The sequence below is a fragment of the Oratosquilla oratoria genome, chromosome 43, assembly GCF_046742065.1.
Source record: "Oratosquilla oratoria isolate Oo_2021 chromosome 43, ASM4674206v1, whole genome shotgun sequence".
NCBI lineage: Eukaryota > Metazoa > Arthropoda > Malacostraca > Stomatopoda > Squillidae > Oratosquilla > Oratosquilla oratoria.
In genome coordinates, this window is record NC_134819.1 from 20,789,652 (window position 1) to 20,816,889 (window position 27,238).

General features: G+C 39.9%; 1 protein-coding gene across 5 annotated transcripts; it reads right to left on the reverse strand.

Moving 5' to 3' along the window:
- LOC143022074 (putative sodium-dependent multivitamin transporter) lies at nt 1-23,222 on the reverse strand. 5 transcript variants are annotated; one of them, XM_076180022.1, is made up of 12 exons: nt 23,204-23,222; nt 16,707-17,023; nt 14,470-14,691; nt 13,533-13,656; nt 12,646-12,859; nt 11,675-11,794; nt 8,095-8,245; nt 4,434-4,580; nt 3,904-4,125; nt 1,863-2,122; nt 1,507-1,699; nt 1-1,121 (listed from the first exon to the last, which is right to left on the reverse strand). In XM_076180022.1, the coding sequence occupies exons 2-12, from the start codon at nt 16,827-16,829 to the stop codon at nt 1,038-1,040; spliced, it is 1,860 nt and encodes a 619-aa protein (XP_076036137.1). In that variant the 5' UTR covers nt 16,830-17,023; nt 23,204-23,222; the 3' UTR covers nt 1-1,037. The 5 variants fall into 5 exon arrangements, with proteins under 5 accessions (XP_076036137.1, XP_076036135.1, XP_076036136.1 ...); XM_076180020.1 differs by lacking the exon at nt 23,204-23,222 and adding an exon at nt 21,645-21,795; XM_076180021.1 differs by lacking the exon at nt 23,204-23,222 and adding an exon at nt 21,655-21,794.
- Nucleotides 23,223-27,238: the final 4,016 nt, after the last annotated feature.

Here is a 27,238-nt window from a genome sequence, read left to right on the forward strand (position 1 = left end):
TTCATTGGCTCCTCCAACTTTTTACTTACAGGCATCACAAACACAAAATATACACAAATGTAGTATTTTTTGTTTGTATCAAAAATGTATACATTTTCATTATGGCTACTGTCTTTCCTCCACCTTCTCATGTAAGGAGAGCTGACAACTGATGACTGCTCCCCTCCAACTATTATAAGTAAACAAAAACAGTCTCGTGCTAATACAACAGACAACAGTATGGCCACTGTGAGACTACAGGTTAGTCAGTGGAACTTGTGAAAATTATCATTATTATTCTATTCACATGATTACATGCTGTTAGACTACACCTTGAGACTACACTGAGACTACAGGTTAGTCAGTGAAACTTGAGGAAATTACTATTATTATTCTATTCATATGCTTACATACAAATTCATTTTGGAACATGTTCTCTTCAACTCCACAAGAAAGACTATTTTCCATGTGTTGAGGTAAAAATTTTACTACATCCTGAAACAGTGTCTAGTATACAAAACCAATTACAAGTTAATTTCTTTCTCCACCATTCATATAATAAATACCATTTCCTTATCTGACAGCTTCATGCTTCATACTTATGTGCAATCAATACTTTAGGGAATTTAGTGACACCCTTACGTCATAGAGCATTCTTCTATGTTTGAAGACAAATCTCCACTCAAAGAAGAATGCCAAGTCATTTTTCTACTTCCCCCATCCTTTATTTCGGCTGTTCTTAAATCTATCCTATACCACTCCTAGGACACCTTTTTTTTTCTGCTTCCCATGGGAGGATAAGAATGCTACCACCTATGTAGTACAACATGGTTAGATGGAGTGGAATGAGGAGAATGGGACTCCCATGTATGTATTTCTCTCCTCTGAAGTACCATGGGATGCTCTGACTTTGCTACCAGGTTATAAAGGAGGGAAAGGTCACCGGTATATACGTACCCTTATGTAGCGCATTTATAGCAAAACAGTATCAAAAGTTTAAGTAAGATATTCCTATTGCACCATTGTAATTGCTGAGCAAGTACACATACTTAATATGATTACATGTGTGTTACTTCTGCATCTTCATCCACCACAGAAAGCATTTCTGTGAGTGGTGACAGATCAACCCGATTAGCGTTGTGCTGGAAAAGAAAATGCAACAGCCTTACTTAATATTTTGCAGATAATAAAACTGGTTAACAAAATAACACACATAATGAACATTCACAAGAGAAAGAAATAGAGAGAGATAGAGATAGAGACAGAGAAAGAGAGATAGAGAGTGAGAGAGAGATCGACTAAGAGAGAGAATGGGAGAGTGGGAGGGAGAGAAGGGGAGAGAGGGAGTGAGTGGGAGGGAGAGAGAGAGAGACAAAGAAAGAGAGAGAGCAAGACAGAGAGACAGAGAATGGGAGAGAGGGAGTGAGTGGGAGGGAGAGAGAGAGAGAGAGACAGAGAGAATCACTGTTCAATGTTCCATGAAAAGCTAAAACTATCAGCAGTCTTGTACTTTGACTTTGTACAAACCTCTTTTATTAAATCTTCCTCAGCCATCTCATTTCTGGCTTTGGTCAGGAAAGTGGCATAAAGTTCTTCCTTATGAATTCTATTCCCTCCTGTGGCAAGGCTAACCACAAAACCCAAAACAAAAGTGATGAAGAAACCAATGGCTCCTATCCACATGTAGGATACTGCATATAGGTTGTGAAGGAACGATCTCCTGAAATTTTAGGTATTATAAACAAAATACAACTATCTGAATTTAACGTGTCCTTCAATATGGTTTCGTTCATTCACAGAATGCTCTTATAATACTACAGTGAAAACAAATTTCTATTACAAATTTTTCAAATTATAAAACAATTGGCAAATTCCATCTTTACCTTTCATCCCTTTCCATATTGTCAACAATTGTATGATTGGTAAAAACACTAGTTTCATTCATTAAATCATTCATAATCAGTACTTCAGTCACTGGGGCATCAGTTGCAAAAACTAAAGTGCCATTTCCTTCTAATCCATCTGTGGCATTAGACAAACACTTCTCCACAGATGTTGGTTTGACAGGGGGTGGTGGCTTGGGTTTACCAAACCCAATCCACATCGTAAATATCAGGCCCACAATTAATCCCGACATGGCACCCTGAAATAAAAAATAAAATTAAATAAAAAATGAAAAATAAACAAATTAAAATAAAATTAAATAAAAAAAACATTCAGTTATCACAACGTGCAATTTTCGCTTGGTTCAAGAGGGAAAGTGCCACAGTGATGAGTGTGTGATGGAAGTGAAAGAAGTGAGGGCATTCCTGTCACAAGCCTTGCCACTTTATTTTGCAAGCCATAGCACAAAAGATGGAGGGAAGCAGGGAGGGGAGAGGAGGAGGGCGGATGAAAGGGAAGGGGAGAGGAGGATGGATGGTGGGAGGGAGGGGGGGAGGGAGGGGGGGAAGGAGGGAGGGAGGGAGGGAGAGAGAGACAGAGAGAGAGAAAAGAGAAAGAGTGGAGTGAGAGAGAAAAGAGAAAGAGAGAGGAGAGAGAGAAAAGAAAAAAAGAGAAATGAGAGATAAGAGAAAGAGGAGAGAGAGGGGGAGAGAGGGAGGAGGAAGAGGGAGGGGGAGGAAGAGGGAGGGGGAGGAAGAGGGAGGGAGAGGAAGAGGGAGGGAGGGGAAGAGGGAGGGAGGGGAAGAGGGAGGGAGGGGAAGAGGGAGGGAGGGGAAGAGGGAGGGAGGGGAAGAGGGAGGGAGGGGAAGAGGGAGGGAGGGGAAGAGGGAGGGAGGGAAAGAGGGACGGAGGGGGAAGAGGGAGGGAGGGGGAAGAGGGAGGGAGGGGGAAGAGGGAGGGAGGGGAAGGGGGAGGGAGGAGGAAGGGGGGAGGGAGGAGGAAGGGAGGGGGAGGGGAAGGGGAAGGGGGAGGGAGGGGGAGGGAGGGGAAGGGGGAGGGGGAGGGAGGGGGAAGGGGGAGGGAGGGGGAAGGGGGAGGGAGGGGAAAGAAGGAGGGAGGGGGAAGGAGGAGGGAGGGGAAGATGGAGGGATGGGGAAGAGAGAGGGAGGGGGAAGAGAGAGGGAGGGGGAAGAGAGAAGAGGAAAGGAGGGGGAAGAGAGAGGGAGGGGGAAGATAAAAGTGCCTCCTACTGCCACAATCTCTCCCTCCCTCCCTATACCTTCTGCCCTTTTCCTCTTTCTCCACCTATCCTCCACTCTCAACTTACCTTCCACCACAAAAGCATGGACATCCAGAACTCTTTATATCTTTTCTTTGGATACCACTACCTTTCCCTTTTTGGCTACCTCCCTTGAAAGGGGGAAAAAGCCTTGGTATATGTATGTATGTATGTACCACTACATAGTCCATTAATGACTGTCTGGGTCAAAAGTAATGCAGCAAGACACAGTGCATCCATAGCATGGCTGCTTCACTTAACTGGTGACTCCCCCCCTCTTCCTCCCCTCATGCTGTAAATAAGAGAAGACTGGTAAAAATCCCTTTGGGTTGTGTCAAAGTATTATCCATACACAGCTATTCTCCACTCACTCCTAACCCCTGCCTTCTCCCTTCCTTGTTCAACAGTCATTCCCCTCTTGTTCAAAGCCCCAATCACCCATCCATCCATCTCATCCTCAGTCGATGAATGAATGGGATGAAAGGGGAATGACTGTTGAACAAGGAAAGGAGAAGGCAGGGGTGAGAGAAGAATGGCTATATATGGATAATACTCTGACGCGGCCCGAAGGGATTTTCCCGATCTTCTCCATTTTCTGCATGAGGGGATGGAGAAAGGGGATTGCTGATTAAGCAAAGCGGCCTTGCTGTGAATGTATTGTGTCTTGCTGCACTGTTTCTGACCCAGGCAGATATATATACAATTCATCTAAAAAGAAATTACTTTACTCAGACCAGGTGCAGTGAACAATCTTCCCTTACCTTCTGGTTAGCTCTGCAGCAAATCATACCAAGTGTAAAGATTGCCAACAAGGGACCCCCAACAGCACCAAATATAGTAAGTGATGCTTGTAGAACTCCTGTGCCAGCAAATTGAGTTAGAAATGCTATTCCTATGCATATGACACCATATATTATCACCAACACTTTGCTGAGGCGTGTAGAACTTGTATCAGTAAGTGGACCATTCTTTTTCAGCAAGGGCTACAAAAAATAAATAAATAATTAAAAAAAAAAAGTAAATTAAATTAAATTACATAAAGAATTATAGTTATATACAGTCCTGTAGTTTGTAATCATCTTATGTGCATTAATATAATGCTTACATTATACCTTCAAAATAACACAGTATAATAATTTCTTAAAATAAAAATCATATGAAAATATACCATTAACTTTAACCTAAACCATGATATCAATACTCAAACAAAACTCAATCAACATACTACTGATATTAATATGAACATTGGTAATTCTTATGCAACCTTTAATAATCCTCAGAATTTACATACCCCAATATAGTCCTGTACTGTGACAGCTGCTAATGAGTTAAGAGCAGATGAAACTGTGGACAATGAGCCGCTGAAAATCCCAGAAACAAAGAGTCCTGCTACTCCAGGAAGATTCCCCATTGTCTCTACCACATACAATGGAAGAAGCTGGAAAAAAAAAAATGTGTTTGAGATGAGGTGCCTGAGAAGCATGGTAGGGATTACTAGGCTGGATAGAGTGAGAAACGAGGAGGTGAGGAGGGGAATGGGAGTGAAAAAGTAGTTGGGAGATAGGGTTGATGAAAGAGTATTGGGATGGTTTGGACACATGGAATGAGTGAAGAAAGATTAGTAAAAGAGGTGTGGAAAGCAGAGGTGGAAGGAGTGAACATGGGGGGGCGACCAAGGATGAGATGGATGGATGGGGTAAAAGGGTCATTGTGAAAGAGGGGAATGTCTGTTGAGAAAGGATGGGAGAGGACAGAAGATAGGGGTGAATGGAGAATGGTTGTGTATGGATGATGCTGTGATACATGAGGGGGAGTGGGTAGGGGGATGGGGGATGGGGGGTGAGGGAGTATGTGTGAAAAATAAATTGATGCAGCCCAAAGGGATTTCTCCCCGTCTTCTCCATTTCTGTATGAGGGGACGGAGAGGGGGATCACCAATTTAATGAAGAGGCCTTGCTGTGGATGTGCTGTATCTTGCAACACTGCTTCTGACCCAGAGCAGTGGGCAAGATCAGGGATGACCCATCATCCAGGAGCCAAGATAAGAGGTAGGGAGGAGGATGGATGGGAGTGGAGTATGTGGGGAAGGAATGGGTGGTAGTGGATTTTATGCCTTTGTTTTTTGGCTACCTCCCTTGTAAGGGGAAAAAACCCTTTGGTATATATATGTATATGTGTATATATGTATATGTGTGTGTGTGTGTGTGTATATGTGTATATATATATATATATATATATATATATATATATATATACATATATAAACATATACATATATATACATATATACATATACATATATGAGGAGCCGCGTGCTGTAGGGGCTCAAGCGCCAAATTAGGAATTCCGAGTAATTAAGCGTTAAAGTATGGGTACATATTACGGACATTATTTACACGTAAAAATCAAACTAATATATCATTTGAAAGCTTTCGAACAGATCTTTTTTGCTATGTGTTTTTCATTATTTTTTTGTTGCATATTATTATTGAAATATGCAAATTTATGCACACCTATGTACGATTCCCAATATTCCCAATATGTGTGGCATGTAAATAAACATTCAAAATGGAAGGTAAATACATGTATAAAATATGTAATATAGTATGAATTTCATTATCCATTGGCTACCTCCCTTGAAAGGGGGAAAAAGCCTTGGTATATGTATGTATGTATGTATGTAATTATTTTTAATTATTATTTTAAATTACGTGTTTTTTTTTTTTTACTTGTTTTTTTACCAGACAGAGACAAATCGCAATAAATACATGAAATTCACACAATATTAGTCACACTCACCATTCCAGGGAAGATGTTGTGCCCACGTAACTTGAATAAGGTGGGGGGGGGATTAGTAATCGAGGATGTCGTCCGGCCCCTCATGCACGTCTACCTCACTCTCCCTTCAGTATGCAACTCTAACCCCTCGATACAGTGGGAATAAGGTAGAGAATCCTATCCCAGTCTATTGCCCCATGATCTAGAAGAGATGGAGCACCCAGAACATGCAAAAACCTGAAATCGCGGGAACTGGCGCTTGAGCCCCTACAGCACGCGGCTCCTCATATATATATATATATATATATGTATATTTATCATACATGGGAGGTAGCCAAAGTCAAAGGCATAAATCCACTCCCACCCATTTCATCCCGACATATTCCACTCCCATTCACCACACATCCCTCCCTCTTTTCTTGGCTCCTGGATGATGGTTCATCCCTGCATCTTGCCCACTGTCCTAGGTCAGAAGCAATGTGGCAAGACACAGCATATCCACAGCAAGGTCGCTTCATTTAATCAGCGACACCTCCTCTCCATCCCCTTGTGCAGAAAAAGAGAAGATGGGGAGAAATCCCTTTGGGCTGTGTCAAAATATCATTCACACATACTCCCTCACACACCCCATCCCCCACCCACTCCCATGCATCACAGCATAATCTATACACAACCATTTTCCACTCACCCCTATTTTCTATCCTCTCTCATTCTTCCTCAACAGACATTCCCCTCTTTCCCAATGCCCCTTTTACCCCATCCATCCATCTCATCCTTGGTTGCCCACTCATGTTCACTCCTTCCACCTTCACCTTCCACACCTTTTTTTACTAATCTTTCTTCCCTCATTCTTTCCATGTGTCCAAACCATCCCAATACTCTTTCATTAACCCCATCTCTCAACTCCCTTTCCAGGATTGTGGTACTCCCCAAGGCAGTCGTAGCTCCTCTTGGGGATCAGTGCCACCTGCGTAGACCAGCACTTCTAAGCTACCAGAAGAGGCTGGATGACCGCATTGTGAACAGCTGACCAGGATGTAACACTTCACCCCATACCATACAACACATAATGGAAGACTGCATTATACACAATCATGCACGTAAACAACACAACATACACTCTATAAAGGATTTGTGGGAAAACCCAGTTTTGGCTGTGGCATTCCTTGGGGAGACGGGACTGCTCGGACAGACAGTCTAGGGAATGACAACAACAACAACAACAACAACTCCCTTTCCACTCCCCACTCTCTTCCTTATTTCTCACTCTATCCAGCCTAGTAACACCTACCATACTTCTCAGGCATTTCATCTCAAACACATTAAACTCTTCCTCTTATGTTCCATGTTTCTGCCCCATACAGAGCAATCAGCAATCACTCCTTCATACAATCTCCTCTTAGCATCCATTCCCAAATGTCTATTTCTCATTACACTTTTTAATCTCCCAAGGCTTCTCCCTGCTTCTCTCAATCTACATTCCACCTCCACTCCTGTCTTTCCTGCCATATTTGCACCCAAGGATCTAAAACTATCCACTTTCCCCAGTCTCTCCCTTAATACTCACTTTCAATTTGCTGCCATCCTCTCCCCTTGTGCATCTCATCACCCTACTTTTACCCACATTTATCTTAAACTTCCTTCTCTTGCACACCTTCCCAAACTCCATCACTAACATTCTTAATCCCTCCTCTGATCCTCTAAAAGTGCAGTGTCATCAGCAAACAACAGCTGGCTTATCTCCCATTTTTCTCCTTTTTCTTTAATAACCACTTGTGTCATGTGTTGCATTTGATTGATGCTAGTGCATAATTATTAGGTTTTGTGCATATGGGGCATGCATATGGGCCTGGGTTGGTTTATATATTGGCAGGTAAAGAAGAAGAGAAAGGAAAAGATACTGACCTCCTTATGTGAAAAATTAGGAAAATAGGTGAGGATCTGGGAGTGCCAATGAAGTTACCACCACTCAGACACAGAGCACCTGGATTTACAAAGTCCAACTCTAACAATCCCTAGACAAGACCATATTTCTTCCTCGAGTAACTTATAGGTCTACCCAGTGGTCATTACTGGTTACTTAGGAACCATGAGTTTCTTGTAAGAGAGACCCAGAACAAAGAACTGACTGACTATCACTAGCTATCATTACCAATATCTTTAAGACAACATACCTGATCAGTATTTGTGATCATGTGACTTTTGAGGGGATCACACCCATGATAGTGTGCATACAGAACAAGGCCTGCAAATGAAGTTGATAAGCTCAGCACAGTGAGAATTGGCCACTGAATCCAAAGGGCAGCTTGAGCTCTTTCTAATGACCTGGGGGAAAAAAGTAAAATGCTTATCACAAATTATATGGAATAATCATTTGATGAAAAAAAATCACAAAAGATGCAAGAAAATAGATACAACAGTTCCTTGGCATATGACTTTGTATACAAGCAATTTGTAAGATGAGCATATCAATAAAAACTTGCTTTAACATATGAGCATGAATTAGAAAGCAAGCCAAAAATAGATGATGATTCTTCTCTCCCATGTACAACATGCATTGTCCTCTGCTGCAGCCCATCAGACTCCATGTGCATCTCTAGCAATATTTACCTAATTGTAGTATACAGGAAAGGAGCAAAGCTCATTGGGTCTTGTCTCCTATTCTCTAATTTTCTAACATAACGAGACTAGAATTCATGTACAGTTCCAACTTAATCTATATCCTTCACTTCCAATTATCATATTTAGATTTGAACTTGTGTATTGTTTGAGCTTGGACTATATCACCTCCTAAGTTATTCCACATATTTATGCATCTGTATGGAAAACTGTATTTCTTCATATCCCTTAGGCATGTGGTCTTTCTTAATTTACTTCCATGACCTCTTAAAGCCATCCCGTCTTTAATCAGATCTCTTCTATCAATGCAATCTATCTCCTTTAGTGACCTAAACACTGTAGAGTTGGAACAATTAATCTGTCAACAAGAGATAAAGAAGATATTGTTCATGATGAAAGAAAGAAAATTAAGAGATATTAGGAGTGTGAAAAACAAGAACAAAGATTTAAGGACAAAAGAAAATTCATGAAAACTTTATGTATTTAATGGGAATAAGAATACATGGAGATTACCCTACCTCCACCTGTTTATGTGATTCTTTTCACAGTCCCTCTCTAAGCTGTTTTCCTTGTCTAAACAATCTTTTTATGCTTTTGCCCCAACCCCTACATATTCTACCTGAAAAAACCTGCAGGATGCCTCCCTCTCACTCAAGGGATTTAGCTAGGAGCCAAAATCTTTTGGGTGACAAGTGTACCCTATCCTTTGTACAGTATTTAGATAATTCTTGCCATAAAAGTGATCCCAAATGTCAACAAAAGCCTATCCAGTGGCCTTACAATGATTTGCTAGTTCAATTCATTGTAACAGCCCTGGAATGCCACATGCTGCCAACTTTATGCCTCAGAAGGACTCCATATACAATAGGAACCCCAACCTTTTCCCTAATTTTGTCTAACACTCCCTAGAACCGTGCAAACTATTCTTCACTGCCTAACTTTCCGACACCATTCCCCCTGCAATGTGGCAGACAATGAGCCTGGCCCCCTCACCAACCATGCATGCTTTGATCCTATCACTAATATCACCAATCCCTAACCTGGTAAAACACACCTGTGTCCTATGGATCTTATCTTTGTCACAAAAGGCCCTATCTAAATATCTCCTCTGGTTATCCCATACAACCAATATTTTACCTGTGGGCAAGGATTTAGTAAATGCCCTCCTCTTCTCCTATTGCACCTCCATCATCCCTTGTTGGTAGCCCATTGTCCCTTGCTGAAGTCCTGTAAGAGCTTGGGATGAGTTCTTCCACTCAAATGGGCCTGGTGAGGGCTTTCTTCCATCTCCCCATGCTTTGCTGGTCATCATTTTCTACACACTATCATTTGGTTTCAACCACAGTCTGTAATGCATATTTTGGGCCTCAAAGAGAAGAACTTTATTCTCCTCTCTAAGGCTCACAACAGCCTCCTTTAAGGCTACAATTCTAATGCATAGATATGGTAGCACTTCAATATTGTCCACTGTAAATACAACAACTTGCCATCTCTCTGTTCTACATTTAGGACAGCTTATCCCTCCATGACCTGACCACTTTGACAACCTCAGCCCAACTGAGGTAGTCAATACTTTATGAACTGTGACTTCCTATTAACCAGTCACACAGTATTCTTTTTTTGATAGGAAACTGTTCTCAAAAAAGAATGTTGATCACCCTTTAACTTGCACTATCCTTTCTACTACCTTCCTTAAACTTTTCCTTTAACACTTCTATGACTCCACCTACTCAGGACAACATTATCCCCAAGGACAGAAACACTGGTCACTGCCAATGAAATACTAACTCTGAAGAGGATGCAGCGTTATTTTGAACCCAGTTGAGTTTAGACATAAAGAACTGTGTGTGGCCTGAAGAGTAACATCATTCCTTGGTGTGTCCAAAGTTATAGTAAGTAAAATAGAAATATGAGCATGGGTAACACCTTACATTATGCTTCAAGTATCCTATGTGTAGATGAGTTGGGAGTTGGGTTGGTCAAATTCAATAACAGAGTGGACCAGTGATTAATGGATGCAACTCTAAGGTAATTTGTTTTCATTAGTAGAAGTGATAATTTCTCACAATGAAGAGAAGAAGGGGTGCAATTACCTCTGCACTGTCACAGTAGAATAGTAGATTGGTTCTGGGTCCAGAGAGAGACCTCATCATTCCATTCATGGGGAGGTGTCATAGTAGAACAGGGCAAGTCCAGGAAATGTAATGTTGCCTAGTGATTATGGAGCAATGGTCAATAGATGTAACTCTAGGTTAACTTTTCATTAGCAGAAGTGATAATATTCCACAATGAAGAGGAGGAGGGGTGCAACGATCTCTACACTGTCACAGTAGATTATTTCTGGATGTGGAGAGAGACCTTATCATTCCATTCATGGGGAGGTGCCATGGAGTAGGGTGAGGATACTGCAGAGGGACTTGGGAGTACAGCTGTTCCTTTCTTGTTATGTTGTCTACATTCATGCTACAGTTGAGGGTGACTTTGTTGAGGGTGGTTCCCCAGACAAGTGAAGGTGCAGGGGGATGTTTAAGGATCTTTTCCAGCCTTGTCCCCATCTAGGATGAGACGAGCAGGTCCTGAAAAGGGGTGCTCAGCTATGCAGGGTGCTGCCAGGCATTAAACCCAGTGCACGATGACCACAAAGTCTGTACAACCTGATGTGCGGAGTGTAACTAAGGGCTTTCTAAAATCATTTCTTGCCTCCACCATCACATACTATTACTGGAAGACTGGGTTAGTAAGAAGAAGAATGAAGTTACTGTTAGACAGCTGGAGGAAAGTTTTGACACTGACTAAATATATTGTCAGTCTCAGTCCCAACCTCACTTTAAGCAGAAACTTCCCTGGCGGGAATTGATTTAAAGGGACACCACAGAGGTGGTGAGGCAGTGGTTCCTCTTCCCCCAGAGAGTCTGGAGGAAGGCCAAGCCTCTCATCCCACTCCCCACCCCCAGTTCTGGCAGTACACAAACACAACCACAACATACCTGGAGAGGTGGACATCAGCCTAGAGGTATGTTCAGTTTCTACAGGCAGTGTAAGCTCACTAACAACCTACAAAGCTAGGTGGCTAATCATGGGAGATACCATCCTCACCTGTTTTACTCTAATCACACTAAAATATTGGGAACTTACCTTAAGGTAAGAAGACGCTGGACTTGTGCTTGGTTTACACCATATAATGAGCAATATGTAAATATTCCACCAATACCAAGGCTCCATATTGTGTGGCGTTCACGAGGATCAGGAGATATGCTGCAAATTTAAAACATAATAATGGTGATAAAAATAATGTATTTATATATATATATATATATATATATATATATATATATATATATATATATATATATATATATATATATATATATATATATATATATATCATAGATACACACCCATTTAAGGTAGACGAAATGGAAATGAGAGAAGAAAAGGTGAAGGGCAGTGAAAAGCACAAGAATTGCAGAGCTTGTGTTAGGGTTGGAAATGGTGAGGAGTGGATTGAGGTGAAGTAGGTGTTGCACCTAGGTTGTGTAATGTCACCATGGTTGTTACATGGGTACATGAATGGGGTGGTAAAGGATGTAAATAGAAGGGTGGTGGGCTGGGGATTGGAGATTGAGAACATAAAATATATATATATATGTATGTATATATATATATGTATAAATATATATCTATATATATATATATATATGTATATGTATATATACATATATATATATATATATATTGGTACATTGTGACAAGTTGATGAAGGTGGAAAAAGAAGTCACGGGTCTAGTTCCGAGTAACTGAGTTTATTCCTGACCGGTTTCGCTCTATGCTTCTGAAGAAGCATAGAGCGAAACCGGTCAGGAATAAACTCAGTTACTCGGAACTAGACCCGTGACTTCTTTTTCCACCTTCATCATATATATATATATATATATATATATATATATATATATATATATATACATATATATATATATATATATATATATATATATATATATATATATATATATTCTTTGTAAAAGAACATATAAAGATATAAAGACGGGACACCACGAGCATAGCTCCCCTTCCCGTAAAATACAACTAGGTAAATACACACTTACTTGAAGAATTCTATTCTTTCGCCTTCACTGGCAATCCTAAATATGTCTTTTATTCCCTGATCATAGAGTCCTTTTGTTATAACAGCATAAACAGCTACAAACATAAGGATTGACTGAAAGACATCTGTGACGAGAACCGCCTTCATTCCTCCTAGTGATGAGTAGAAGGTGCACACCACGCCTACTGCAACGATGGACCATGTTTGGGAAATGCCTGTAAGACAAAAGATATAATCAAGGCATAATATCTCCACCCATAAAGACAAGCTCCTTAATTAGTTTGAATCAGTAATCATTTTATATACAAAATTTTCAACAGTCCTCCAACAATGAAAAATAAGTATACATCTTCCCTCCTCTTTGCCTCCCTCACCTTCCATTTTGCTTCTCCTCTTTTCTTCTTGTATCTCTCATCTGCTTCCCTACTTCTACCTTGAAATCAATCCTCATACATTCGTTTCTCTCCCACTACCACCTTCACATTTTTATCACACCATTTGCCACTTTTTCTGCATGAGGGGACAGAGAGGGGGGGGGGGGTCGCCAATCTAATGAAGCAGCCTTGCTGTGGATGTGCTGTGTATTGTGACACTGCTTCTGACCCAGGGCAGTACGCGAGATGCAGGGATGACCCATCATCCAGGAGGTGCCAAGATGAGAGGGAGAGAAGTGGGTGGAGTATGATGGGGATGAAATGTGTGTGAGTAGTTTTTATGCCTTTGTTTTTTTGGCTACCTCCCTTGTAAGGGGGAAAAGAGCCATTAGTATATGTGTACACATACAAACATATATATATATATATATATATATATATATATATATATATATATATATATATATGTATGTATATGTATACATATATTTCAACAGATTTATACTCATCATACCTGTCACAGCTGAAAGTGCAAGAGCTGGGGCAAAAAGAACAATTCCCATGTATAATGTCATTTGCAGGGAAAAAGCCAAAGAAGCAGCTACCCTGGTTACACGACCAAATCGTTCCTCCAGGTACTGAAATAAAAATAAATTAGAAAACCATAAATATCTTTCATAGTGGAGATACACAAAAAAATAAAATAATCAGTGTATATAAAAAATTGTAGTGTAGGAAACATAAAAAAATTAACAACTTGTCAATTTTTTCCATCCTAAGAGTATCCCAAGCTGAATAAAACCTGATGGCATCCACAAATAATAAAAATAATTATAATTATAATAATAATAATAAGTTTATTTGGCAATGAATCAATATACATGAAGTGCAGATAATGAAAAGGACACATAGTTTGAAATAACAATTACAATTGCCAAGGATAACACAAAAAAGCATGTACCTAAGCTTATTTCCATTGTGGTCCTCAAGGGGCAATTATAATACTTTCTCATGTACAAAGTTGTTAGAGCAGATTTAACTCCTATCTTACTTAAATGTGTATAGTTTGTGAAGTGTCTATGTTTCTAATGACTGTCAGGAACCATGAGTTACTGCATCCTGCCTTTAAAAGGCTTTTCTTCCATCAAGGAAAGGATAGAGGCCCAATGGAGAATCCAACTTCCCACCAAAATTAGTACCACCCAGATGCAAGAGGACACCACAATCCCACCTCCACATGGAGGTGAAGCCCTGAGAGGTTGCTGCCTTGTTCCCAGATTGGACCCATAAATGAACAACATTTTTTAATAAATGCACACATTACTGTGACAGAAAACTAGTTAATCACAAAACATTATAATCAAGTGTCAACTATTGAGTGGCACGAGAACATAAATTCTTTACCAAATTAATCTGGACAAAGTACAACTGTTCACAGAATTCAAACTTACCTCATACACACTACTCTTTTGAAGTCTAAAAAAGACTGGCAGGTACATGTAGCAAACTATTGGTGTTGAGATAATGTATGCCAAGTTTATTGTGATGAACTGGGTTCCAAACATGTAATTTTCTTTGGATACACCCAACAATGTGATGGCTGACATAAAGGAAGCCATGAGAGAAAAAGCTACTGGAAGTACTGACATACTTTGGTCGGCCAACATATACTCCTGAAAAATGATATATTGTATATTAATAAAACAGTGCCTGCAATTAGCTGTACTTAACATATTCTATGGTACAAAAAAACAATATTCAATATAGAGTACATGAGGGTCTAAGGTAGATTTCATTCAAGTCCATAGCCTCAACTGTAGTATGTTTCGTGTATACACTGCCTTAAATGTGTGAATAATACCTTGATCCATGAGCTGTATCAGTGATGTGGTGCTCAGCTGGAAGAACTCTATTTGTGCACCATTATATAACAGGTTGAGCACATGACCTGTATTATCCATGAACAACAGCACTTTGAATTCAAGTTCTGTGACATAAAGCTTGACCTCAGGAATAAAGCACTGGTGGAATCAATCTTATGTGGGGAATTTCGTGATCCAGGATTTGGTGTTGTGCATCCAATACACTGGCAGAAGGTTTTTATTTTTGTTTTTAAGGGCCTTTAAGTTTTTTGGCCTATAAATAAGACCTGGCTTGATCATAAATCCTGCAGCATTCCCACACATTACTAAAATGACTCGATCTTTGTGGGACATAAATCCAGGGGCTCTGGCTTCCTCGGCCATGATGAAAGTGTGAGACACCATCTGTTTCCAAAATAAGCCCATCTCATCCATGTTAAAAACTTGTTTAGGATTATAACCCCCTCCCTAGATGATTATCCTGAACGTCTCATTCACATACTCCTTGGCAGCAGCTTCTCCATGAAGGCCACACTTTTTAGTTTGAAACTTTTCTGAAATTTGTCAAACCAACCCTTGCTGGCATTGATTGAACTGGGTTGGTTTGGTGGAGGATGCAGTTGATGGTCCTGCTTCATGGTCATCATCAGTGTCTTCAGCAAACTTGGCATAAAGCTACCTGACTTTTTCACGAATGATGCTGGTATCCAGTGGGATATTCTTCTTCCTGCAGTCACTGATCCAAACACCCAATGCAGACTCTATCCTTACAATGGCCTTACTGCTGAAAGTTACCACCCTTTTCACTGTCTAGTTCAAGGACACTGGTGCCATTGCCCCTATATACTTTTGTCCTCCTAAATGTTGACCACAGATTCATTCAGCCCATAATGGCGGCCCACAGCCGGAAAGCTTCTCCCTTCCTTTAACATGTCAAGGAGTTTCACCTTTTCGATTTATCGTAATGCATTTACCTAACTGTAGTATACAGGAAATGAGCAATGCTTGTTGGGTCCCATTTCCTATTTTCTAATTTTCTAACATACCTAGACTTAAATTCATGTACGTTTCCAACTTAATCTATGTCTTTGATTTCCAATTATTATATGGTATGCAGCTGATACTTTAGGGTCTATATGGGCACCTTTACAGACCAGAGCCACACATAATTTTGTCTGTGTTAGAGGAAATATCCACTCGTAGAGAAATAATACTACTTTATTGAGCTGCAACTGTCCCTCCCACTCTTAATACTGTCCTGTACCACTTTCCTGAATATATATTTCCATTTTTGCCTAACCCCCACTTTCCTGTGGTAGGGGAAGAAAGAATACTGCCATCAAGTTTTCCCACTTGGGTTGTAAAAGGCAGCTAAAACTGGACAAAAGATGGGACTATGGATCCTACTCTCTGTAGCCCTAAGGGGTAAATTCCTACAAGAAATCCTCTCATACCCTCCAAAATTCTACCACTAACTGTCTCATCCTCTCCTCCAACTCAGCTACAAGCATAGTTTTGGCTAATGCCAGATTTGATTAAACTCAGAGGAACCTTTATTCAGTAATGGGTTTAGAAACTGTTTAGGTTACACTATCCTGATTCCTTTTGTGAGGTAAAAGGACAAATTTGGACATATAAAGATTTGCTCTCATGCCAAACAATTTTATTTAACTAGTAAAAAAGTCTTCCCATACGGAATATCCTTCATAAGAAATTGACAATGTATAAACAATATTCTCTATCATGTAACTGATAAATATTCAGTGCAAAAAAAAATATATATATATATAAAATTCAGGCAGATGGATAATCATAATTATTCTTACCCTGAAAGTCTTCTGTCTACCACCACTAAATCGGTAATAGATTCCAATGGAAGCTGAGATAAGCAGCATAGCAGAAAAGACCAAGTAGTCTATGCTTCCAAATTGACGTGAAGATGGTTCCATGATTCTTCCTTTTATCCTTTTCAACTAGTTTATTCTATGTATATATAAAAATAAGAGATTCTTATAAATCAGGAGGTGTGGAATTTTGTTTAAGAAAGAGCATCTTTCACAAGATTTTGTGTGATCACAATGCTTGTTCTTGCTGCTGAAGACATCTTAACAAGAAACGTTATCCTCATATTCAGTATTTTTTCCTGAAATGAACGAGAATTCATAAGTGCAAACAATACACCTCATTACAGTAGCTACAGCCTAAAATTAATGCATTTTAAAAATCACTTCGTATTATTTAATTTCATTTCTCAAGTACAGTAGAACCTCAATTCCCAAACATCTCAAGCCAAACAAATCCAAGTTCTCCACCAAAATATTTGAGAATATTTTGCTCTAATCTTCACCAACCCAAAAAGAGAAGTGGAAAATTGAGCAAAATTCAAAGTTTTGTGGAAAAATATCACCCTAATATATCAACCAGATCAGTAAACTTATTTCAGTTCTTGACCAGCTTGGTTATAGAATGGTTTTCTAGAATGGATTGTGGTTAAGAACCGAGGTTCTATTGCATATAAAAACTGGTGTCATTACATGCATTATAAAATTCTATTAAGAGAAATGTGGGCACTGGATGTAAATCTATACAATCTTAACTGTTACCAAAACATACAAGAGATAGTAACTGCAGTTTAGTTTCTCTCACTGAAAACCTACAACCCTAAAATGACTACCAATACCTAGGCCCTCCCACAGATCTCCCTGGAAAGGAATTTTAGACTGTTTAATGCATTCTATTAGTGTGGAACTATTTCTACACCATCTGCTATATAATATAGTAAAACCTCTAATATCCAGAATTCACTTATACTGAATGCTCATGCAACTAGACCAATCAGATCAGATTATGGGAGATGTGGGGAGACCTATAATGTTTGTAGATGGGACCTCTAGGATCCCTGTGCCATCCTGAACAAATACACTTTCTTTATATTTCTAAGCAATTTAACTTTGTACCTGTATACGAGTAAACATCAAGTAACCAGAAATTTTTTTCTATACAGCTTTAGGACCTCTACAGTCCTGATATTAGAGCTCCTCTGTAGTAGGAGAGGGGGTGCAGTTGTCAGTTCTCAACTCTCCTTGAGAGGAAAGGTGGAGGATATACAGTTAAAGTTAACTGATATTTTGGGCCCAAATGGAGATGCAAGTATTAAAAGGTTTTGAAGACAAGCTGCTGAGAGATGATTCTCATTGATGTCTGTCTCACAAGATCACCACTTGCAAGTACCCATCATTAGCCTCGTACACATGAATGTCTTTACGATAGAAGTCATTACAAAACAAGTTTATATATACAGTGTACTTCTTTTTTTTTGGGGGGGGGGGATCTGCAAGGCTAGTATCCGCTTTGACCTTAACCTTGCAGCTGGTCAAGAACAGTTCATATATACAGTTTGTTGTTCACACAATGTTATTATTATTAGCAGTGGTGTCCTGAGCTAAGAGAGTGGGGGTCCCCCTCAACCACAGGTGGTACCAAGGGGAGGTTGTGCCTCCAAAAAGTTCAGGGTTGCCTCGGAAGGGGAGACAGTGAAGTGCTTCGCCACTTCTGCTGCTGTGACTGGTGAGTGGAGTCCTAGGTGAAGAATGCCTGTGGCTCTACACTCTAGCAGGTAGTGGTGGAGGGGCTGTTGCACCTCAGCCCCACAGATTTTGCAGTGTTCGTTATTTGTCTCTTCCTATGCTTTGTACTTGCCACCCACAGCAATGTCCTAAGCAGATCCTATGGATAGTAGATTCTGCCCTTCCACCTAGAGGAAGGTGGACTGCCTCGTATCTAGTCAGCAGGGGCTCTAGGGGTTAGCAGATGCCAGGACATGTCCACATGCCAATTGGTCTGTATATTACATCTCCGAGGCCCCCAATTGCTCCAAGATCCCCTGGCATTTAGCCTGGAGTTGCAAGGCATCCAATTACCATGCATAGCCCAAATGAAGCATACCCAGGAGTCTTGGAAATGGAATGGCTATGTACCTGTAGAGGAAGAGTTACACACAGCTTCCCTTTTTGCACAATGTTATACAGCAGTGGCACTATAAGTACCAAGTTATAAGAGGTCTATGCATCCTAGGATTAAGGAGCATGAAGAGCATTCAGTGAGAGAATAAGGAGATGAACATAGTAACTGGTAACAGTGTTGGTTTAGGAAAAGTAGAGTGCATGGATCAAATTTTTGTAGTATGGTAGATATGCATGAAGTTTTGGCAAAAGGTAAGTATGATTATGGAGCCTTTATAGATCTTATAGATCTAGAGATGGTTAATTACAGTGTATACAGAAAGGCACTGAGGGAGGTACTGCAGACATATGGCATAGGAGAAAAGTTGTTAAGGGCAGTCAAAAAGTTTTATTAGTATATTATAGCTTGTGTCAGGGTTGGGAATGGTGAGAGTGAGTGGTCTGAAGAGAAGGTGGGGTTCCACCAGGATTGTGTTATGTCACCATGGCTCATCAATATATGGGGTGATATGAGAGGTAAATGCAAGAGTGACGGACAGAGGATTGGAGAGAGTTAGAGATATTGGAGGGAAGTGGAAGGTGTGCTGATTGTTGTTTGATGATGATGCTGCACTTGCAACTGGGTAAGAGGAGAATCTAAGGCAGTATTTACCTTCATCATGTCTCGGGATATGATATTACAAAGAACCCTGCAAACACGTTAATAAAATTATGTGATAGGAGGAAATTGAAAGAAAATGTGAGTAAAAGCAAGGTGATGAGATGTTGAGGGTGGCAGTAAGTTGGAAGTAAGTCATGAAGGAGAGAGGTTGGAGGAGGTAGGTAGCTTTAAGTATTTAGGGTCACATGTAGCAGTAAATGGAGTGGATTTGGAGGTAAATTGAATAGTGAGGGAAGCAAGTAAATGTCTTGGTGGATTGAAAGTCTCATAAGATATAGCTATCTACGCATGGATGTAGAGATTATATGAAGGGGTGATTGTGCCTATGAAACTTTATTGGGCAAACTTGGAATTTCAGGAGAAATCTAAATGTGTTTGAGATGAAGTGTTTGAGAAGTATGGTGTGGGTGATGAAGATGGATGGAATAAGAAATAAGGTGGCAAGGAGGAGAGTGGGGTTGGGTAGGGGGTGGCATAATGGATTGATCAAGGAACACTGGAATAGTTTGGACACATGGAAAGAATGAATAAGGAAAGACTGAGAAATAGAGTGTAGAAGGCAGAGGTGAATGGAATGAACTTGAGGGGAAGACCAAGAATAATATGAATGAATGGGTGTGAAGGGGTCATTGAGTAAAAGGGGAATGTCTGTTGAGCAGGTGAGGGAGCAGATAAAAGATAAGTACAAGTGGGGAATTGTTGAGGATGGACTTTCAATTATTATGGCCCTAAAAGATTTCTACTTTTTTTCACTATTTTCACTTGAGGGGGCAAGGAGGGATGCTCACCATATAAATGAGGTGGTGGGGCCCTGCTATGGATCTGCTGTGTTTTACTGCATTGATTCTAACCCAGGCAGTGGGTGGGGGGTAGGGATAACCTTTATCCAAGAGGAACTATGAAGAAGCTTTTTGGTATATAGCATGCAGATAGTACTGCACATCTGACTGACTTCAGTATCTATGTAAGTTTTCAAACTATCCTTCCATTAACTTACTTGGTTATTCTTACCTGATAGGCTATCCCTAATCAGTTTAAAAAATAATAATAAATGAATAAATAATAAAAGTGGGCAGCCCAAAACTGCTGACACACCATCCCACCACCACATAGCAACAGAGTGACTATGTAAGTAGTGGGTGGAAAGTATGCCATATGCATAATAATGTTGGGTAGGATATATTCAATTACTGTGTGCTAATGGTGTATTGACTATTGTGAATGTTGCAGGTCAATCAGTGGGTGAGTACAGTGAATCCCCCTAAGGAATTATGTAAGCCTCTCTTGAATGCCTTAATAGTAGGGGAAACCACATTATCTGGAAGTGCATTCCAATGGTCGAAACATCTTACAATGAAAAACCCTACATCTGTAGATCCTGGCTGAATGTAGTTGGAGAATTTTGTACCCGTGACCTCTAGTATGGGTGGCAACAAGCTCTATATACACTGCCCTAGACTGATCCCTTCCAGGCAGCAACACAATCTCCTCATTGAGTGACTTATGGGCTGAACCAGTGGCCATGGCCAGATTCCTGGGGGGCAAGGGGTATCTTACAGAGGGGAACCAAATTTGCATATTAAACAAAACACGTACACGTGATCAACTCGTGAACAATGATGCAACGCAGAATTATCGAGAATAAATACTGTACTCTGTGATTTTGTCAATGCTTATCATTTAGGACATTCCTTACTCTAGGGTCAACCTATTTAATTTTTTCATGTCACAGCAAAAACAGAGAGTGGATGAACCCTACGCTAAAATTCTAACAAGTTATGAGCGAAATCGACGAACTATTGAAATACCGGCATGAGAAGCTTAATTGCTACTTTCACTCTTTCCGTTTGTGTAGAATGACTGTTTCAACGCTTGAATATTTTCACAAAACTTGTGTATGGTTGTACATTTTTCATTATTTATTGTGTACATACATGCAAAAATGCAGGTCTGCCGTTGCACAGACTAGTAGCCTACCGTGTACCGGTGTACACGATAACGATTCTAGTTTGAAAGTGTAAACTAATATGTAATATCGTTCTTCAACTATTTTTTCAATTACATGCACCTCAACTTTCACTTATATTTTATCACTATCACTAATAACTGATCAAAACGCAATATCAAATGATAAGGTTTACCTTCACTCACATGTAAGTCAGCCTGCAGACGACGCTTCTTCTCCAGACTTCTGGGCGCCCAGCTGATTTAATAAACAAACGGCATGTTCGGCATGTGTATTGCGTAATCTTCACAAACGTAGTAATTTCAAGGATATGTACTTTTATCACTAAAACAAAATAATGTTACAGTGCCGACATAATCAGATAATATGACACTCTTTCTTATCACTGTAGTTAGAAAATAATCAATCAAGGAAAAAGTGACTCAAAATATGACTACGTGCGTATTTACCTTCATCATGTCTCGGGTTAATAAATATTACAAAGAACCCTGCAAACACGTTATAAAATTATAATTAACGTGTTTCCACGATTACTCATGACTCTACTTTTATGTGTTTTTTTTTTCTAATAAAACGACTTTTGTTATCACTTGTCCTAATTCGTGAAAATACGATCTCAATAGGAACTGAAATAATGAATATAATGAGTAGTGATAACCAATTAGATATTCAAGAAAACTTAGATAAACTACAACAATGGTCTGAAAAGTGGCTAATGAAATCTGACACAAGTAAATTATTTAATTATCAAGACATTTGCTGTTTTTAACAGACATTTAAATGCCTGTCAAAAACAGCAAATGTCTTGATAATTAAATTATTAGCCGAAGAGAAGACCTGACACATCCGCTCACAGCTGGCCGGGTTCCCCCTCGCTGCGAGTATAAGACTTGTGGTCCTTTTGTAATGCAACATGTCCTCTGAAGAAGACCAAGTTGGTCGAAACGTTAGGACAATAAACTCTATTCTCAACACATCTTCATTTGCCCTTCCCCACCCATTTCTCTCTCTCTCTCTCTCTCTCTCTCTCTCTCTCCCTCACATACACACACACACACACACACACACACACACACACACACACACACACACACACACACACACACACATATATATATATATATATATATATATATATATATATATATATATTTGAGAAATTCGCTAGTGAACAGCGACATCAATCAGACAATCTCCTTGACAGTAGCTCACGGGATTCGAACCCGCTGCATCTGGATGTGGTCGAGCGGTCTAAGGCGAGTGTGTCTAGGAAGTTTACTTCCAGATGCAGCGGGTTCGAATCCCGTGCGCTAATGTCAAGGAGATTGTCTGATATATATATATATATATATATATATATATATATATATATATATATATATTTCGCATCCGACCTATTTATGGACCAAAATGTCCCTTGTCGGCATACTTTTCCTTTGTAATCCTTTGTAAATATGATGACCTTGTCTGCACCCCCCTTGTTAAAGCCCTTGGTCCACTTGAACACCTATATTCACTCCTCACTCTGAGTCTTTCCAGGGAGTGTTAATTAAGGTGCCTAAGCCTGTCCTCGTAAGATGAATTTCTGGCCATTCTCCTCTGTACTGGTTCTAGTGAATGGATATCAGTTCTATAGGACGGAGACCAAAACTGTACCGCATAGTCAATAATAGGTCACACCAAAGCCAAACAGAGTTTGATACCTTCCACTGCACTTTTATATCGTAACCGTACCTGGCAATGGAACCTGATGTTCTGTTAGCTCTGTTTGTGGGGCAAATGCACTGTTTCCTGGATTTAAGGTCAGGACTCACTAGCACTCCCAAGTCTCTCCCGCACTCAGTTTTCTCTAAAAACGTGTTATCTGGTGGGTGGGGCACCTTGTCGAATCTTTTGCTGAAGGCGAGGTAAACAACATCGAAACATCGTTATCTGACACCTTGTATATGTAAAGATATAGAAGATTAGTTCCAGTGACCTATTCTTGATGAACACATGCTCTGAGTCACAAATCAAAATGTTTCTCAGTGTGATATCTGATTCTATTGGCTATTATTGATTGATCCTAGTACTTTACTTATAACCAAGTCAAATTGATGGTCTATAGTTGTGCATAGAAGATTTCTCACCCTTTTTAAAAACAGGAACAATGTTTGCCTGCCCCCAATAAATAGACACGAATCCAGTGTCTACCGACTTACCAAATATTTCCGTTAACTGGTTGCATATTTCAAATTTACACTCTTTAAGCACCCTCGAAAAAAAATTGTCTGCACCCGGAGATTTTGTAGTTTGACTACTTCTTCCTTACTTATGCTGATGTTAATTAGTCTACTTCCCTCATCCCTATTAAAGGATTACAAAGGCGGAGCATGCCAACAGGAGACCTTTTGGTCCATATCTCTTCAATACGGGTCAAATTCTCGCGGGCAGCATCAGGTTAGGTTATTGTACATTTCATCTAGACTGCTGACCCTGCCATTGACCTCAGGATTGTATGTGACCTGACCTGGGGATCGCATACCTCCCTCCGTGACCCGACTTTGGTCTAGAACTCTGACTGCGCTGATGTCCTCGGGTTGACCGCGTATCTGACCTCACTATACTTTTCATCTAGACGGCTGACTCTGTCATTGTCCTCCGGATTAGCCTCGTATGTGACCAGTTATCCTAAATATTTCTTCAGCTTTTCAAAACTGACACTCCTGAAGTCAAGCACTAGAATGTTATTCGTGCTATTCATTTTTTTGTTCCATATAACATTAAATCTTATTTCTTGGTGATCGCTGGAGCCTATACTAGAGCCCAATTGTGCGTTTATCGTTAGATCATCATATTAGTTAAAAGTAAAACCAGAGTATTCTCTCCCCTCGTAGGATCGTAATAATTTGTTTTAGAAAGCTATCTTGTATGCCATATAAAAAAAATATTCCAGGTATCCTACTAAAATTTCCCAGTCATTGTTTCTATAGTTAAAATCTTCCATGATCACAACATCTTTGTACTGGGACGCTCTGCGAATTTCTTGAAACAGGGGTTCAGTCTGTTCCATGTCCAGGTTAAGAAGTCTGTATAGGACATCGATAATTTATAAAGTCTCATTTTTGCCTGTAATCTCCACCGAAATAGATGTTTTCCTCTTCCTTAAACACATTATTGATAAAACAATTAGTTATTCTTTTCTTTTTTTACGAATAGTGTTACTTACCCCCCTCCCTTCTGCCTACCCTATCCCAAGAAGAAAATATAACTAATAGGCGCTGGATGTGTCCCTCCTCCCAAGACCAACGCCAGTGTCGGGGTGGGTGTTTCTTATTCGACTCTTTGAGTGACTGGAGTCGATTGTCTTCCCTGATGTAGTCACATAGCATATTTTCCTCGCCACTGGCTGTAGACGACGTATGTAGGATATTTAGTCTTCTGACAATTATTGTCAGAAGACTAATTAGTGGAGGACTAATTGTCTAGAAGACTAAATGTCCGACGACTAAATGGGTGGATCCCGTAGAACGACCTACAAGTGACTGGAGTCGCATACCTTTCCTTATATAGACACACAGCCTATCTTCATCGTTCCTAGCAGTGGACACTCTCCAAGTGACAGTAGTCTCTTATCTTCCCTGATAGAGGGACATGACCTGTCTTCATCGTCCCTAGCAGTGGGCACTCTCCAAGTGACTGGGGTCGCTTGTCTCTAGTCCTCTGTTGTCTAGAGTCGTCCGACTCTCTTTCAAGAATACAAGACGCCAGTGTATGTTCCTGATCTTTTTCATCCCTCATACGTAATTGTATAATATATCTTAACTTTATGTAACCTCAAAAATGTTATATGTAATATTTTGTATATAGTAGAGTTAGTAATAAAATTTTGCTTGTTCAGGGTTCAGGGTTTTCATCCTCCTGATTTTGAAAGAATAACAAGTCATAAAATTTTTGTCACTCCCTTTTGGTGCTGGATATGAATTTCTTATCAAATACTGGAAACTGCCGTGTAGTACCAAAGGGATGGCGTGATACTTATCAAGTGAAAGAACCTTGGATATTTCCATCAACCTTGCAAGTGAGATACTCAGTGTTATACAAGTATACGCACCTCACAAAGGAAAACCCCTTGATGATAAGATAGTACGTATGTTCAAGCTACAAGATATCTTTGATAAAACGAGTGGGGTAATAAAAATTATCACCGGTGACATGAATTCCCACATTGGCTTGCGTGAACAAAGGGAAAAGAGTAGTCTTGGAACACACAGAATAGAAGAGAGACTATTGGAATTTGCATCCCAAAATGGACTAGCCATTATGAATACTTACTTTAAACACGGATGTCACAAGTGGTCATGGTGCCGTTGGAACAGCCAGGAAAATATACGAAGAAATATATGATAGATTTAATTCAAACGTGAAGAGTATACCGTCAATTTCATTTGACGCGGGAAATAAAATGGCTGAGAAAACCAAAAGTTTGTAAGACGTCAAAGGAGAGGTATATCATAGACATTTTAAAGAGGGATCTGAAAGATAAAGCCAACCGGTGAATAGGGGAAAGTTGTGGAAATGGTGAGGGAGTTTCTCTTAAAAGAGAAATAGACATAACTGCAAGAGAAACAAATGGAATGAAGAAAGTGAGCGGAGGTAGGAAGTAAGAAAACATTTTGATGGAATGAAGAAGTAAAAGACGCTATCAAAGAGATAAATAATATTTTCCGCCAGTTGATGAAGAGAAGAACGAGGGTACTAGAACGAAACCATGCCGAGACAGTTAAAAGAGCATCAAAAAGAGACTCGTGGGATAAGATAGGACAACAAACGGGAGAGAACAAAAGAGGCACTAAAAAACTAATCTATAGCATGGCTAAGAACTTTAGGGCTGACGAGAAAGTAGGGACATTTATATTCTTAGGGAGAGATGGGGAACAACTAGTCGAGCCATAGGAGGTTCGTTCCAGGTAGACGTAATATTTCTGTGAACTATTCAATGTAGATGCTAATGAAGAGATAATAACAGGTTACATTTAGAAAATTATGAAAACACTAACCACGAAGAATCGGTTACAATTGAGGAGGTGAAAAGCGCGGTGTCCGGACATAATCCCTCCTGGACAAAATCCCTCCTGGACAGAATCCCCCTAAGACAATATCCCCCCTGGACAGAATCCCTCCTAGAGTATATGTTTATTTATATATTCTAATATATTAATGTCTTTATATATTAATGTATTTTAATATGTATTCTCATATAATATTTGACTGTATGTGTGAGTGTATGTTTATTTATGTATTTTAATGTATATAATATTTTCATATATGTTTGTAAGGTGTGGTAGTGAAGCAAAAACTTTTTTTCACAAATGATTTATTCAAAGAAGTATATAACTGTCTGTACTGTATACTTTAGCACCTCGGTAAGGTAAGGTGTTAATTGCTTTGCATGTGATGGTATGTAAGAGCTGTTAATCTGAATAATGTGGGGGGACTTGGTCCAGCCCGCTCACTTTTGTGGAGGGATTCTGTCCAGGAGGGATATTGTCCAGAGGTATTTTGTCCGAGGGGGGGGGGATTGTTTCCGGGAGGGATTACGTCCCGGATCCGAAAAGCGCAACCTACCAAGTGGCAAGAGCCCTGGAATTAATGGCATAAGTAACGAATTTCATAAAACCGGCGATGACATGTTTAACCAAACATGATTACGAGAAACAATCCCAGCAGAGTAGGGAGAGGCTATTATCTGACCAGTCCATAATAGGGGCGGCAAAATAGAGTGTGTAC